The sequence below is a fragment of the Cupressus sempervirens genome, chromosome 8, assembly GCF_028749045.1.
Source record: "Cupressus sempervirens isolate cs-2001-9-10 chromosome 8, ASM2874904v1, whole genome shotgun sequence".
Lineage (NCBI taxonomy): Eukaryota > Viridiplantae > Streptophyta > Pinopsida > Cupressales > Cupressaceae > Cupressus > Cupressus sempervirens.
The window spans coordinates 577,929,778-577,946,042 of record NC_143125.1 but is presented as its reverse complement, the minus strand read 5'-3'; the positions used below and the strand labels follow the sequence as shown (position 1 = coordinate 577,946,042).

Here is a 16,265-nt window from a genome sequence, read left to right as displayed (position 1 = left end):
CACTAGTGGTCCTCACTGCATCTGCCTACTATCGCCAATGTCACTCTTTTTTTGAGATTCTCCTCATAAAATCTCTTTTGCTACAGTCACCAGTTGTTTCAGCTATGTCTGCCTACCGTTGCTCGAGTTATGTCTCTAGATTCCTTTATGGAAGATCTCTTTTGCGTTAGTCACCAGTGTCACTCACTTTTCAAGATTCTCCTCATAGAATCTCTTTTGTAATGGTCACTAGTTGTTTCAGCTGTGTCTGCCTACCGTTGCTCGATATGTCTCCAAATTCCTTTATGGAAGATCTTTTTTGCATCAGTCACCAGTCATCTTGGCTATGTCTGTCTACTGTCACTCAGTCCTTCTTAGGTTCTTCATCGTGAAGATTCCTCTTTGACCTCAGTCACCCATTGTTCTGACTGTGTCTGCCTACTGTCGTCACCCTACTAAAGAGATTTCTCTCAAAACTTGTTCTGGACATTGACACTTGACATCAATCTTGAAAACATTGAACTTAAAACTAATATACTTATTTGGATATTCTGAGCATTTTCTTTGTTTGCTTTGTTTTTTTACCATATCCCTTTGAGAAAATCGATGAGGTCATCTTCGACTAAAGGAGTAATGACTGGGGGCATGATCTTTTTCTTTGCTTTCTATTTGCGGTTTAGTTCCAATAAGTTGATCTATTCCTATAAGAGGGGTGTCCACTATAAGAGCTTCCATCTCATATTGGATGGCCATGTGTACCTCAACTCCTTTTATATGAATACACCAATAACATTGGTTCTTCTCTTTGTTTGTTGGAGTGAAATCTTCATGCTATAGTACATACTAATACTCAACCTATTAAGTGAATGTATGGGTCACTGCGAGTAGATCTAGTGCACTTCTATCTCAGGTTACGAAATCAAGGGTCATTGCAGACAGAATGAATACTGAGTACTTAGCATAAGAGAGATCTCCCGTGTGTATGGTGTGCCTATTATGCAAGCAATATTCAGGTCATCCTAGCATTTATGCTCTGATACTTATGTTAACTTGCTACATTAAAAGGGACAAATGTTCTGGTCATTCTAGCTTCTTGTGCTTCGAATGCTTACATTTAACCTCGATAACCCAATAACGTATTTTATATTCATATTTTCATGATTGGAATGTCAGTGGGAATTGTATAACATATGAGTTTAATTTTATATCTAGTGATGATTAAATATCAAGGCTTGGTAACCAGACCTAGGGTTGCATTTAACATAGTCTTGCATTACATACTTCATTTGCATTAGCACAAAATTTGATGGTCATTCTGTTCATACTCCATAGAGATCAGATTCTTCCATGACTACACAAGCATTTGGTTTGTCAATTCACACTCCTCAATGGAATACCTGCGACTGTCAAGCAAAATCATGCAACACTACATGAGATGTCAGTCCATAAATGTGCATTCTATCTAACTACAACATACATCTCATGTACATCAAAGTAAAACATAATAGACAATGACATGTACATAGGAATACTTAGGTCAAAATCTCGTATATATATCAAAAGAATAGGTCAGTACAAAAAATGGGTGCTACTCGAGTGCAATCGATCAAAAATGAACATGTGGTGCTGGCACACCAATTGATACATAGCCAGAGATCAAAAATCAAAAATCAAACATAGAGCATCTAACTCTGTCCCTAACCCTCACCTCCAGGAGGAGCAAGAGGAGCAGGGGCAGCAGGTGGCGAAGGAGGTGGTGGCATATCTGGCCTGACAAGAGGTCGTGCGCCTCTAGACTCTTGCGCATATTGAGAGAATCGCTGAACCTGCAATGTCTCATCTGGCACAGCGCTGGTGTATGTCGCATAATAATACATAGCTCGAGTAGACTGGAAGGGGATATCATCCTATGTTAGCTCTAGCCTCTGTGCTATAGTCTCCGCGTGCTCCCTCTGAAAATCTATCTCCCGTTATCACTCTACCAGCTACGCATCATAGACTGCCACTACAATCTGCAACTCTCCCAACTATCAGGAGGCCTGACGAACCTGCTCACGATACCGCCACACCATGTCCTACACCCCACCTGCTAGCTGATCTGGCATGTCCTCATCTACCATCTCTGGTGCCTTCTACTATGGAGGTGCCTACTAAGGTGGAGGTACCTATGGCTGTGGAGGCACCTACTGCTGTGGGACCTCCTACTAAGGGGCCTACTCCTCTGTCCTCTACCTCCTCTGCCGACTGTGTCCTACCCCACTACCCCCAGCACTTGGGTCTAATCCCATTTGACATGGGGGAATAGGCATCTATTATACCCAGTGTTGGACCTATGGTGGTATCTATGGCTATGCCTACTGCTGTTGGGGCACCTATGCCTGTACCTTCCTTGCCATCCCTAATGGATCTGTGAAGCATGGGAATGGATGGCTTATAAAAAATGCCTGATATGCAAGTGTCATCCCTGCATCTACTACCTCTGGCAGGTAGTCCCACTGAACAGTAGCTAAACTGTGAATATCTATCATGGATCACCATGGATCCATCTATGGAGGCCATCCTCGCTCAATATCCCTCTACACCCTGGCATAGGCACAATACTTAGGTGATTTTTCCTATGGTCAGCCATACTGCCACCACACTCATGAGATCACAAATCTCTCAATCACTGATGTTGTCTTGCCTGCTAGCGATCAAGAACTAAACATCCATGGAAACTCTTTGGGGACATCATCCTAGTCCTCTGTCTCTCTCCAAGGTCGCCATATAACAGACACCAAGTCATCAAGATGCGTCCACCAGTGCTCTGTCTTATCCAGGTGGGCTTGGGTAATATGCCCTCTATATCTACAAATATAGGGCTCCATGGGCTCCCGAGTATTCTCATACCTTTTCTAATCCATACTCTTCTTAGAGTATATATTATAGTGTTAATTGCTTCTCTCTAAAATGTCTTTGAGGCATCATTCTTAGATAAAATCGCTCTTTTTGCTTTTGCTACTAACTTATTCCTTCTTTCAACAATCCCATTCTGTTCAGGTGTTCTTGGTGAAGATAAATGTCTTTTGATTCCATTTTCTTTACAAAACATGTTGAACTCTCTAGAGGTGAACTCTCCTCCTCTATCTGATCTCAAACATTTAATCCTGACACTAGATTCATTTTCAACTCTATTCTTAAATATCTTAAATTTCTCAAAAGCTTTAAACTTTTCTTTTAAGAAACTCTACCCACATCATTCTAGTGAAATCATTAACAAAAATCATAAAATACCTTTCACCATAGAATCCTCTGGTTCTGGCAAGACCACTTAGATCTGTGTGAAAAATCTCTAATTTCTTTATAGTATAGAACTAATTTCTAGGGAAAGACACTTTCCTCTACTTAGCCAAAATACATTCCTTGAAGACAACATTCATAGAATTAATAATCTTACGCAGATCTCTCACTATAAATGTAGAGCTAACCTTCACAATATTATCAAAGTTGATATGATAGAACCTCCTATGTCATAACCAACTATTATAAACTTTTGCAACCAAGCATATTATTTTAGTAGGATTGAACTGAAATACATTACCTCTAGATCTAGTTCTAGTACGAATCAGCTTACCGTCTTTGTCTTTGATAATGCAAGTCTTCTCTATGAAATGCAACAAATATCCCTTGTCTACCAATTGTCCATCACTTAAAAAATTATGTTTCAAATCATCAACAAAGTAAACATCATTAGTGTTAGTTTTACCATCAAGAGTAATAGATCCAATTCATGTAATATGATAGGTTGCATTGTTATCAACTCTAACAATACCTCCATCATGGTTTTTAATCTTAACAAACTTGTTTATATCACTAGTAATGTAATGTGAACATCCACTGTCAATTATCCAATCTAATTTCTACTCTAATTTCTCTATCAAGATCATCTTCCTTGATAGCCACAAATCCTTATTTATCATCACTTTCACTCTGATCTCTTTCATCAGATTCTTCATCCTCATTAGCATATTGACAATTTTTATCCTTATCTCTTCTAGGCTTAAATTTTCCTCCAAACTTTTTCTCTCTTTTAGGACATTTAGATGCATAATGAACATATTCATCACAAGTCTAACACTTAAAGAATTTCTTACCATCTTTCTCTCTTTTTACCAGAAGGGCTATTCCTTCTTCAATCTTCTTATCTTCTTTAGATCTACTACCACTATAAAAAATTTGCTCTTCCACTTGCACTTCTTGATAGATTAGATCGAATGTTCAAAGCAGTGAAAGCTGTCTCAACTCTGGCTAGTTCACCAAACTATCTTATTTCTACTTCTAAAAACTCTAACCTTCCAAGCAATGTTTCCTTTGTGGAATCTTTGGTGCAGGGCACTACTAGCTAAATCAAATGAGTTGTCTACTTGAATGGTGGTGTCAAACTTTCCAAGATCTTTCATATAACCTCGTCATCTTGTTTAGTTCCACCAAGAGACCAAATACCTACAATAAATTATTATATTCTACCAACATAACTTCTTATAGATTCATCTTCCATCATCTTAGCATCTTGAAATGTGTAAATCTAATTTTCCAATCTCATTCTTTTTGCACGATCATCACCTTCAAAAGTAATTTCTAATGCTTTCCAAATTTCATGAGAAGTTTGAACTATCTTTACCTGATTGTATTCATTCTTTGGAAGAGGCGACACTAGGGCTTCTTTGGCTCTCATGTTACACATGAATAGATCTCTTTCTCCCTCATTGCACTCCTCTAGCTTTGATTCTTCAACAATTGTCTTCTTAGCTTTTATCAAAAGCCAATATCCTAGACCCATGCATAGTAGATGATTCTTAATATTTTCCTTCCAATTATAATAGTTGGCCCTATTGAATCTTGGACTATCTTTCCTGAACATATTTTGCATCGATCTCCCAAAGTCATTAAGCCTTATCTTCAAGGACTTGATGCTCTGATACCAATTGTTAGAATATATAGTCCACTGATATAACTAAGAAGGGTGGGGGGATTAGTTATCTAACTATTATCACAATTATTAACTTGAAACAAACTTAACCATGTGAGTAATATAAACTAAAATCTCAACAAGATACTCATGCACAATTAACACCAGATATATTAACTAGGGAAACCCTGGTGGGAATGGTACCCACAAGATGATGTACTAATATAAATATTCCTTCTTAGAGGATAGACCTTATTAGGAATCTATTACAATGTTCAGTATATATGAGTCTCTATTAGGAGACTTTGAATCCTTGTTTGGAGATTCCAACCCTGTTAGGAGTTGTGGAAGATAGCTGGACCCACTGCCCAAATAGCTTCAAGGTTAAAATCAATGAACCCATTGTCCAAATGATCTCTATATTATTCCTTGTAGAATAATAGAACTAAAATGTACTTCCTTCCTCTATCTTTGTCCTGTCAACCAGAATTCTACTTCTTTAGATCATGTAATCCAAATCTCATACTATGCATCCAATGATCCCTTGGATCACTTACACACATTTAGTAAGCATTCTACTCCTTGCACTATGCACTAATACTTCACATTCCACTTGATCTTCTTCTCCTAGATGTCTTACAAATAAGGAAAACAACTTTCGTTTATACTATATCTTCATAATAATTCCTTGAGTCATCCTTGAGGCTTTGCCAATTAATTAAAATAAGATAATTAATTAATTCACAATTGCAATAGCACTATCAACTCACAATCTATAGAAAACTTCACATGTGTGATACCATATCTTGCACACACACTGATGTCACCACATGACTATCATCTATCACTATGTGATTGTTTATCTCTTCATTACATCTTAGATGAAAGATAGCAATAGATCATCAAAATGCTATTTTCCAGTACTCTATTGCTGCACTACTTCTAGTAAATCAAGTGTAACTTTCATACACCATTGACTCAGACTTAGTCCTCTTAACCATGTCATCAAGACAACCTTAGGAACATGTCCTTCACTATGCATCATAAGATATCCAACTGTACTATTCTTCTAGCCTTTACAAAATTACTACTATCTTGACATGAATGAAAAATATAGTCATGAATGCAACATATCAATGTTCTCCAATACTTAAGATACTCCCTTAGTTGTTTGATGAATAGCTTTTCATAACTTGTTTAGGTTATTAAGCTCTAACTACATTGTCCATATAGAAAAATAACCTGATTGGTTTTTATAAAACTTAATTAGGTTATACAAAACTTGATCAGGTTCTATATTACTATTACATAAAGGTAGATTGAAGAAGGGAGGGAGTGATGGAGAGAATGAGAGAGAGGATGAGACTAGGATAAAGAGATAGAAGGTGATAGAAGGAGAGGGAGGGAATAAGAGAGAGGGAGAGTGAATGGGGGTGAGAGAGAAGATGATAAGAGAAAGAGAGAGAGAAAGAGAGAGAAGATATATGAGAGTAAGAGATTAGGGGATAAGAGGGGGATATGAGAGAGAGAGAGAGAGAGAGAGAGAGAGAGAGAGAGAGAGAGAGGATGGAGAGAGATTAGTGGATATGATATATATATATATATATAGAGAGAGAGAGAGAGAGAGAGAGAGAGAGAGATAGGGATAGGATAAAGAGCGAAGGGGATAGAATAAAGAGTGAAAATGAGAGAGAGGATGGGATGGAGACAAGGATTGGGGGACATGACGGACACTTGTTTAGTATTTTTTCATCTTCTAAGATGAATTATCATCTTTGTCTTCATCAGGTACACTAATGGTTAAGTGGGTATCTCTAAAATCATCACCATAATCTTACATGTCTTCTTAGCTTTCTAACCATATAATTTTTTCTTTTTTTGGACAACATTAACATTGTAAACTTTAATTTGTTTTACCAATGCCTTGGCATTCCTTATAGACATACGTCTACCATTTTTTAATAAATTTGATATACTTAACCTAATTCAAAATAAATTGCATATTATTGTTTTATAATTGATCATATACATATTTTTAAAAGAAAGCTTCAATTTTCAATCATTTTGATGTAAGTTATGCTTAGCACACGAACAAGTACCAAAATTTCAAGATGTAGTCTATTCAATAATTCATAACAAAAAAAACTCATAAAATTAAAAAAAAGTACACAACTTCTAGATATGGCTCTTAACTATCATCCTACCAAAGGGATATGCAAAATACTAAATATAACTATGTCTTTTGTGTTGCACACAAAAATGGCTATGTTATGTTTTCTATAAAAATTAGGAACTATTTTTCATGTGTGCAAGGTTTGACCCACTTAACCTTATCCATTTGTAAAAACTTTAGTAGTTTAGAAATTAGATTCATAGTACTACAATTTGTATGTTTTATGCATCTTGTCATTTTTAGTGGATGACCCTCAAATTTCTCATCCAAGTTCAGGTTTACCTAGTTTTAGAAAAAAGGTGTACACTTATACCCCCCTTTTTTAACATCATCTTGGTGCACTCACCCTCAGCTCACAAAAAAATTGACACCTAAGGGAATTAAGACTAGACTGAGCATTAGGGAAACTAAGCCAAGCATTAGCCAAACTACAAGCATTATCAAGCTCCTAGTGCATGTCAAGCTCCTATTGCATGCCGAGCATAGTGAATATCGAGAAATAGAAGATGTCAAGCTCCTAATACATGTTGAGAACTCAAAAGGTGCCAAGCTCCAATAATTATTAAGCCCGTACAATGACCGAGTTCCTTGGCCATAATACACCCTTCAGCGATCGAGCAACATTATTTGGTGACCAAGTCCATAACTCCTAGCCAAAATACTTCCAACATGCAAGATTGATAAAAACCCGAGATGCTCCTACATCACTTTGACATCATTAAGCTTTGTTTATACTTTCTCCTAAAATTAAGATATTTTTGCATTCTTGACACATTGATGGTCCTCCTTGGTTTTCCATCTTATCATAGACATTTTCACTCCATCTATGATTTTTCTTCTCATTAATTTACCATATGCTTTTCTATGATATCAATTTTTAGCCGTAACTTCTTTTCCCTTTTATTTATCCTTGTGCATATCCTAAACTTCTTTTGGATTGCACAAACATTCAATGAATGGATACTTTGAGGCCCATTCTATTTGAAAATTGCTTACCGATAGATGCCAATTCCAACTTTTTTTTTTCATTTAGCATTATTTTTTGCTTTGTAAATCCTTTTTCCCTTTCTTGCCAATGCACTATCATAATATTTGGAATTTTCATCCAAGTTGATTATACGAATATTGTTATGGCTTCTTTAGGTATTTACCTCAAGATCTTGGCTACTCTAGGTATTTACTTGAAGATCTTCTTCAAGTTCATTGTAATAATAGATATCAAGTTTTCTAACTTCTTGAATATGTGGGAGTGACACTAAGAGTGGATAAGAATCTTGTAAATATACTTGTTATGTTTTATCTTCCAAATTTGGGCCACTTAAATATGATGAAAAGGTTCTATGAGTGTGTTTGGGTGGTCTTTCTTGGTTTCCACCACATCTAGAACTATTAAACTTGTTCATGTTTAACATCTCCAAAGAAATATATGTTGCCAAAAAAATAAACATGTTGAAGAAGTGATAGACAACTATGGCATATATTTACCTACACTAAAATATATAGATGTCCTATAAGGTCTCCCTGTTTAGTGGGTGACTCAATGGTCATGAGTCCCAGCTGATAACTAGCCATTAACAGTCTATCTTGTACCTACTAAATAAGAACAGACTAAAATTATAAAGCCTAGACACGTAGGGGTCTCAGTTACTCACCCTTACCTCAATTGCAATTACCACTCATCAATGCTCTTGGCAGTTCGAGAAATTAAGACTTCACTATCGATTGAAAATCAATGAACCTACTATTCTATAAATATATTTATACCAAACCTTTTGGGAAATTTTCATGGGAATATTATAGAATATACAAAATATTTGGTGAAGCCCGCATAATAATAAAATTTCCTTATATAATTTCCAAGGCAATTATGGTTTGTCCAATATGTGACTATGCATATTATAGTTGGAAAGATTGCATTAGTGTGGGACACATGTTTCCAAAATTGTGTGGTGAATTTTGTCCCTCTCCCAAAGAAACCTTTCAAAACCATGGGTAAATTAAAGTCATCAAAAAAATTCCCTTGGAAATCATAGGCGAATGTAGTTAATATGTCATATACAAATAATAATTTTGATTGTTTATTATGCATGAAAAGGAGAGTCAATGACATAACTCCTGCAATGATGGGCCTAGGGGTTTGGCCTTTTTTTGTAAATTTTGGGTGACATGCCCTGCTACATATGTGGGAAAAATTGTAAAATCGATGTATATCAATGTGCGGAATTTTCTAATTGGTGAATATTCACCACTAAAGTAAACCCTGGTGTGTGTTAGCCACTCTTTTCTTGTGTGTATACCTTATATCTATGACTAGCTTATTATCTCTATGAGCACGATGGGTTGAGCCTACAAGTTCCATAGTTTTAGGAAATGTTTCTAACTATAACAATATTGGGGACTGATGAGCAATTAGTAAATTCCTCCATCAACAAGATATGGAGCTTGTATGCTCACTCTTTTTGTTGCATACATATTTGATGTATACATGTATATGATGTTGTAGGTATTAATATTGATATAGCCTTCTATGGTTATTCTTTACTCGTGCGTCACTATTTTTTAATCAAGTGGAAGACTCTTCTATATTTATGTATACCTAAAGTTCCTTGGTGTAGATCTATATTTTATTTAATGCCATACATGGGTGTTCATATCCCTACTATTTTATTATTCAAAAAATCACATCCTTTCATGTTTTACCAACAATGACTGCCAATTTAAGCCCATACTTAACTCAAGTGGATGGTAACAAATTTTGTAAATTTTCTAGTAGTCTTTAGGTCCATCATATCATAGAATTCATTAATACTTTTTCAATACATTTTGAATAAGATCAATTAGACAGTCGATTCAAAGCTTATGGCTTTTAGAATAGAGTCCATATGAAGTGGATTGTAATGTCATATGACCTAGAATACATTTTCATATAAGACCAATGTGTGGATCTTATGGGAAGTACATTATCAACACATACCTATTTTTGGCTCATATGGAAAGTATTTGGTATTTTGAGACTAATTCAAGTGTATTGTACAATACTCTGCTAGCATTTTATATCCTATTTTTTGATATTAGAAATAGTACACTTTTATCCATCCTACAAAAAATGTAAAATGGTTTTGGATACCCTATTTCATGTAGAAACCATCTCATCCATAATAGGTCAGATTTTTTCTCATTGGTGAATGCTTAGCCCCATTTATATGTAAATTTAGTGTTTTGAAATTCCATATCATGTTAAATGAAACTGTTTGGTTTAGAAGAACGTCTTTTTTGCGATAGATATAGTAATATCTACCTCTTACACTATGCGAGTGGTGTCCCACTCTCATTTTATTAATCTCAAAATGTCTGTTGTCCATTCTAAGTGTGTTGTTTATAACTTGGGAATCTTTGGAAGTATTGGAAAGACTTCTTGTTGTATGTAAGAGCATGTGATTTATTACATGTTCCTTGAGTTTGTATCTTGTTTAGATATTTAATTTTCACACTTAGTGACTTGATCATCATGTGCATTAACTTATTATTAAGAAAAAAGTTATTATGTGCATATTTTATCCTTTTTGTCCAAGGCTTCCCAAATAGGGCATTACAAGAAAAGATAAGGTAGAGTGATTCCATAAGTAAGTTTTTCACAAATATTTTCTAGAAGATATGAAAATCAAAGTAAGAACATAGCTGATGATTTAGCCATCCCTAGAAAAAATTAATATGATATAACCATTATAAACATAGCCCCTAAATAGATCCTCAGTTGTAGATATTGAAGATTGGAGAGTTTTCATAAAGAAAGAAGATTTAAGATAAGAATGAAGATGGATTTTTTGGTGAAGTTATAAAAACTTGGACATAAAGAACGGTCATCTAGGATAAACTTCCTTGAACAGGAAATATTGGTTTCTAAGGAAGGTGTAGATATGAAAATGTAAAGGATGTATAATTGAAGAGAATAGAGCACAATCCATAATCAACAATCAACAATTAGAGACCAAATGAAGTTGATAGGGGTAGATATGAAAGAGGATGTAGGCATCAGCCTATTTAAAGAAGCTCTATAACAAATTCATCGTGAAGTACCTAATAAGAAGCATTTCCATTGTGATCATAACATTTGATTTAATCATTATATTTCCCCCTAAATCCCAGACTTGGACTATTGGTTCTAGATTTTCTATAATTTAAATCTTATAATATAAATATAATTTGTTATCACTATAGTCTTTAATGATAAATAAAATAGAATTAGTATTAATATCATTTTTCAATAAAATGAGTAATATTGATCTTTATTTTTTCTATAATTTCATTTTAAATCAAATTTGTAAAAATACTTTTGTGTACTAAAAGTTGACAAAGAGTGTCAAAAAAAGAGCCACATAGTACCTTGTGGAACCACAACTTATTTCATGACCCTTTATGAATTGAAATCTTGATTTTTATTCTAAGTGTAGCTCCTCAAAAAATTATTTTAATTCTACTATTCCTCCATAGTAAAAAAAAATTACATTAAACCATTAGAATTGTTTTTTATTTCAACAACAAATATACTTCAATAATGAGATAGACATCATTATATAAACAATCTAATAAAGCAATACTATAAAATTATAATCAAATTTATTGTATTTATTTTTGTTATACGTTGGCCTATTTTTTATATTTTTATAATAAATATGTACACATTGAAAATTTGATAGAGCATTTGTGCATGCCATTACCTTCGAAAAGATTTTATGCTATTTGTATTCTGGTCTCTTCCTCTTTTTGTGAAGTTCTTTCGCTACAGTTTCCTTCCGAGTAAAGAGTATTGCCGAGGTCATAGAAAATTGCCCTATAAAAACTGTAGACTTATACCACCTACGAAGGAAGTTATATCCTGCTGAGAATCAATTGATGTTTGTGAGTACAGCGATTGATTCAAAAACAGAAAGTTCTTGGGTTTCTAAATTCAAAAAGGTTCTCTAGGGGTGCTCTAAACGGAATGATTCGAAGAAACAGTTGTACAAAAAGACTTTTCGAATCCAGCAATAGTTCATGGCTATGTACATTGTTGAAATCTTGTTACTTTGAACGCTCTGTCTTTGGAGTTACAGTTGCGTCGTTTCAGGGTCTTGTTTAAGGGTGTAAAAAAACCTTTGTTTTTTTAAGGTTTTGATTACATTGCAAATTTTCCTTGAAAAAGTCTATTGGAGTTTTGGATTGACGTTTTAAAATAGGAGGGAATAATCATGGAGTGGTGGAGGGATGTTTTTGGGCGTGGGGAGGTTGATATATGTAGTGTAATTGAAAATGCCATTTCAGTTGCAGCTTCTCATTGCCCTCAAGAATTAATGACTAGGAGGGAGAGAATTGCTCAGAGATTGTACTCACCTAGGTTTGCTAGGTGTGGAGAATGCAATGCATTGACATTGGCATTGGCAGGTGATAATATAAAAGGGAAACGAGGAGTGTTTGTTCCAAGATGTGAAGGGCACCAAGAAAAACAGGAGATTCTTAAGGAGAGAAAAAATCTCAAGGAGAGAAAGAAGGTTAGTAATTACACTTTTGATGAGGCTGAAACCCTTACAGAGGAAATAGAGGAGGAGATAGCTATTGTCAGAGAAGTTGAGAGGATCAAACAAATCTTGTTACACCCTGAGGAGTCGCCAAATCAAGTGCATGAGTGTCTGAGAAGATTGGAGTTGATGCAACTCTCTGTAGAGACTCTTGAGGTGACTAAAATTGGGAGGGTGGTGAATGGATTAAGAAGACATCATTTGCAACAAGTCCGTTCCATAGCTGAGAAGCTTGTCTCCTATTGGAAAGAGCTTGTTGACATATGGATAGAGATTTTTCCTCCAGTAGACTCATCTATTGAGTATGTTTGTCCAAAAGATGTCAAAGATGACCATAATGGTTTACTTTCTCCGCCATTTGATCAGGGTGCCCTCTTACTAACTAGGACTCCATCAATAGACATGCATGAGATCTTTGTTGGAATGGATGATGATGGAAATGTTCAAGATGTTGATGCAAATGTGAATGAACAAGTGTTCATTAAATCACATTTACAGAAGCAGAAGAACAACAATAGCAATAGAACTTCAAAGAATACACCAACTCATGCATTTGGATCTTTTGTGCGAGTTATGAGGCCGTCTACAAGACACAAACCAAATGAACATAGAGATCTAGTGCCAGCCAAAAATCCTACTTGTGTCCAATCCCAAAATGATTATGTGAAGTTTGAAAGGGTTAAGAGAAAGTTTCATGAAGAATACCAACAAGTAGAGAAAGCAAAGAAGCAAAGGACTACTAAACTAATGGTGGAAGACATTCCTAAAAGTGGACACAAACTCATAAAGCCGCTCAAAGCTAAACGAGGATCACATAATCCACAACGATTTGAAAATTGTAAATGGAAATACTAAAGGGCTCAGTGTGAATGTAATCTCTTCAGCAGAAACTATTATATACTTATTTGTGTTTGATTTTTTGTTTTTTTATATTCGTCAGAATTTGTTTTAATATGAGAAAACTGAGTGAATAACATATGAAACTAATTATTTTTATTTAAAAAATATCAAAAACTAGATTGTTAACATCCAATTTTTGATTAATTAATTTTATTTCTATTATAAGTTGACATTTGATTTAATGTTAACTTATGACACCTAATCTAACAAACAAATGAATGAATCAAATAAACAATATAAAATATAAAATTGTAACATAAAAATAACTTTATCTATCTATCTAGAACATATAATAAATAAAAATAATTTCAACAATTAATATATCTTATTATAAATTATACTTTCACCAGTCAATATAATTAATATACTTGTTATGCTAAAATAATTATAAGCAAATTTGACTTCAATTATATGCTCACGATTTTGGTATTGGTTTAAAACTTAATCTGTAACAACTCTTTAGTAACTACACATTTAGTCACTGATTATTGACCAATCAACGTTTTAATTAAGAACAGTTGTTCCTTATATTTGTGTCTAAAATTTTTTACATAGCTGGCCTGAGTTACCGGACTATTATTCAGCTATAGAAAATGTTCCTTCTACAGCATTAATGCAGCTTTAAGCTTTGTTTAAAGGGATGCAGAAATCATGGAAATGTAACCGAAATAAGCTGCAATCCTGAAAGGATGTTGGAATGCACAAATGGTAAAGTCAATGGCAATACATTGTGTAAATTCTCTAAAAAATGGTAATGTTCAAACCTAGTGAAAATTTACATACCAATCCTATCTCACAAACAAAACGTACCATTTTGCGGTGTGTAGATTTGTGCATGGAAATTCATTTAGTTTTTGTTTTCTGAAATAATAACAAATTAACACTTAATGAAAATATTAAAAACATATTCTATAATATATATAATCTATTTTATAAAATATGGTTGGTATTTTTTGTAAATTTTAAATTGGAAACAAGTAGAATTAAGATAAAAAAATTAATAGAGTTTGGTTGTTAGATTAGAAAAATTAAGATCTTATATTCAAATAAAAATGATCCAAAAAAAATTCTTAGTAATGATATGAAAAGATTTCTCATTTTCTCATAAATTTTAGTAGCTACAAATTATTGTTTAATGTTTTATTCTAGAACTATAATCAGATATAATTCAATTATAATTGTTCCTATAATTAACACCATTGAAATCATAAAACTTACAAGCCAAAGTTATAAAATAATTACTTTTTGTCATATTTTAGCCATCAACCATTTTTTGTTGTTGTAACATCCATTTCTTAGTGTTGGTCTCCTCCACTAAATTGTAAAAACAAAGCTTTTGGTTGTTGATCTCGGTAGAGCTACATTGAAGGGAAATGAGCAAATGTTGTGACTGGTCGTATTCAAGCAAAAGGTAGAAATTTATTTGGATACCCAGGTTAGAGAATTTTTTTTTATAATAAGTATATTATATGTTTTTTTTCAATGAAAGTTGTGTCATGAATACATTTCTTGATAGATTTTAAGAATTCTTATTATTCAAATGCTATTTGTTTACACACCAATTATTGGAAAGGTTTACACGTCATGTGGCATAAAATAATATAAATGAACTTAGTCAATGGCAATAAAGATCTTGTCCTTGACATAAAATAAAACAATAGATCATTGGACAACTGAATGTTACCTTTCAACTCTATCTTTTGATGATAGGAAAGTAAATTTTTGTATGAACAAATGGGTTCTTCAAATATCATTTTTCTATGCTTTGAGTTCAAGTTAGTAGGGGATCATGGTCTATTGTTGTTATTTGATTTGATTTATTTTGAAAATTTTAATTCGTGAATTAGTGTTACCAAATTAATCAAATATATATTATAAATTTCAAACAAGACTTCCATCTAGCTACCCTAGGAAAGAGTAGCGGAGGCAGCTTTGGACAGATAGGAAGATTCATCTATAGTTTACAGTTTAAATTTGCATAGAGTAGTTAAGTACATCCATGGGTGCTTTTTGACACTATCTCTACTTGAAAAAATTTAGCACCTACTGCGAACATTGGAGTTTCCTCGCTTGCCAGTTTCCCTTGCCTAAAGCATCTACATAAGCTAGTTTTGAGTGATAATTTCATAGCTAGGGTTATACAAAATATAAGTTTATCCACTCCATCAAGTAATACCTGATTTGGTGTTACATCTGCATCTATAACTTTCTTCATACAAAATATATGAATATCAAAAACATCAGAAGATGGGTTCTAACATCCCTCCCCACTAGGAAGAGACATCAACCCATTGTCTAATTAATAAAAAAAAAATTATTACACAATACATAAAATATCTAAAAAGATGTAATCACATATAATGTTCATACAAAAGGACATAAGATAATAGTTTATGCACATCCATTGCATCACCCTCCAAGTGTTAATGCCAAAAATAGGTCCCAATCAACCTAACTGGAACACATCTCTATCAAATACTCAATCGATGTAGTGGTCATCAAGACAGGTTCATACTCCCTTGGGACAACCTTGAATCGTGAACTTTCAAGTTGAATATGAACAATCTAGTTGTCCTTGCATCTATTATCAATAATTGCATTAATGTGATATGGTATCGTAGGGGTTTTCCCCTTTCTACGATGCATTAGCAAGGATAATTTCTAGCATAAATGTGGCTCATGTTCCTTGTCTACCCCCTAATTTGAGGTT

General features: G+C 33.9%; 1 protein-coding gene across 1 annotated transcript; it reads left to right on the top strand.

Annotated features, from left to right (window-relative positions):
* The first annotated feature begins 12,328 nt into the window (after nucleotides 1-12,328).
* On the top strand, nucleotides 12,329-13,510 carry LOC149543743 (putative mediator of RNA polymerase II transcription subunit 26b). Its single transcript, XM_089795837.1, has one exon. The coding sequence runs from the start codon at nucleotides 12,329-12,331 to the stop codon at nucleotides 13,508-13,510; it is 1,182 nt and encodes a 393-aa protein (XP_089651963.1).
* Nucleotides 13,511-16,265: the final 2,755 nt, after the last annotated feature.

What these genes read in the sequence shown, in the direction of transcription:
- LOC149543743 (XM_089795837.1), top strand. Translation starts at nt 12,329, where the DNA reads ATGGAGTGGTGGAGGGATGTTTTTGGGCGTGGGGAGGTTGATATATGT.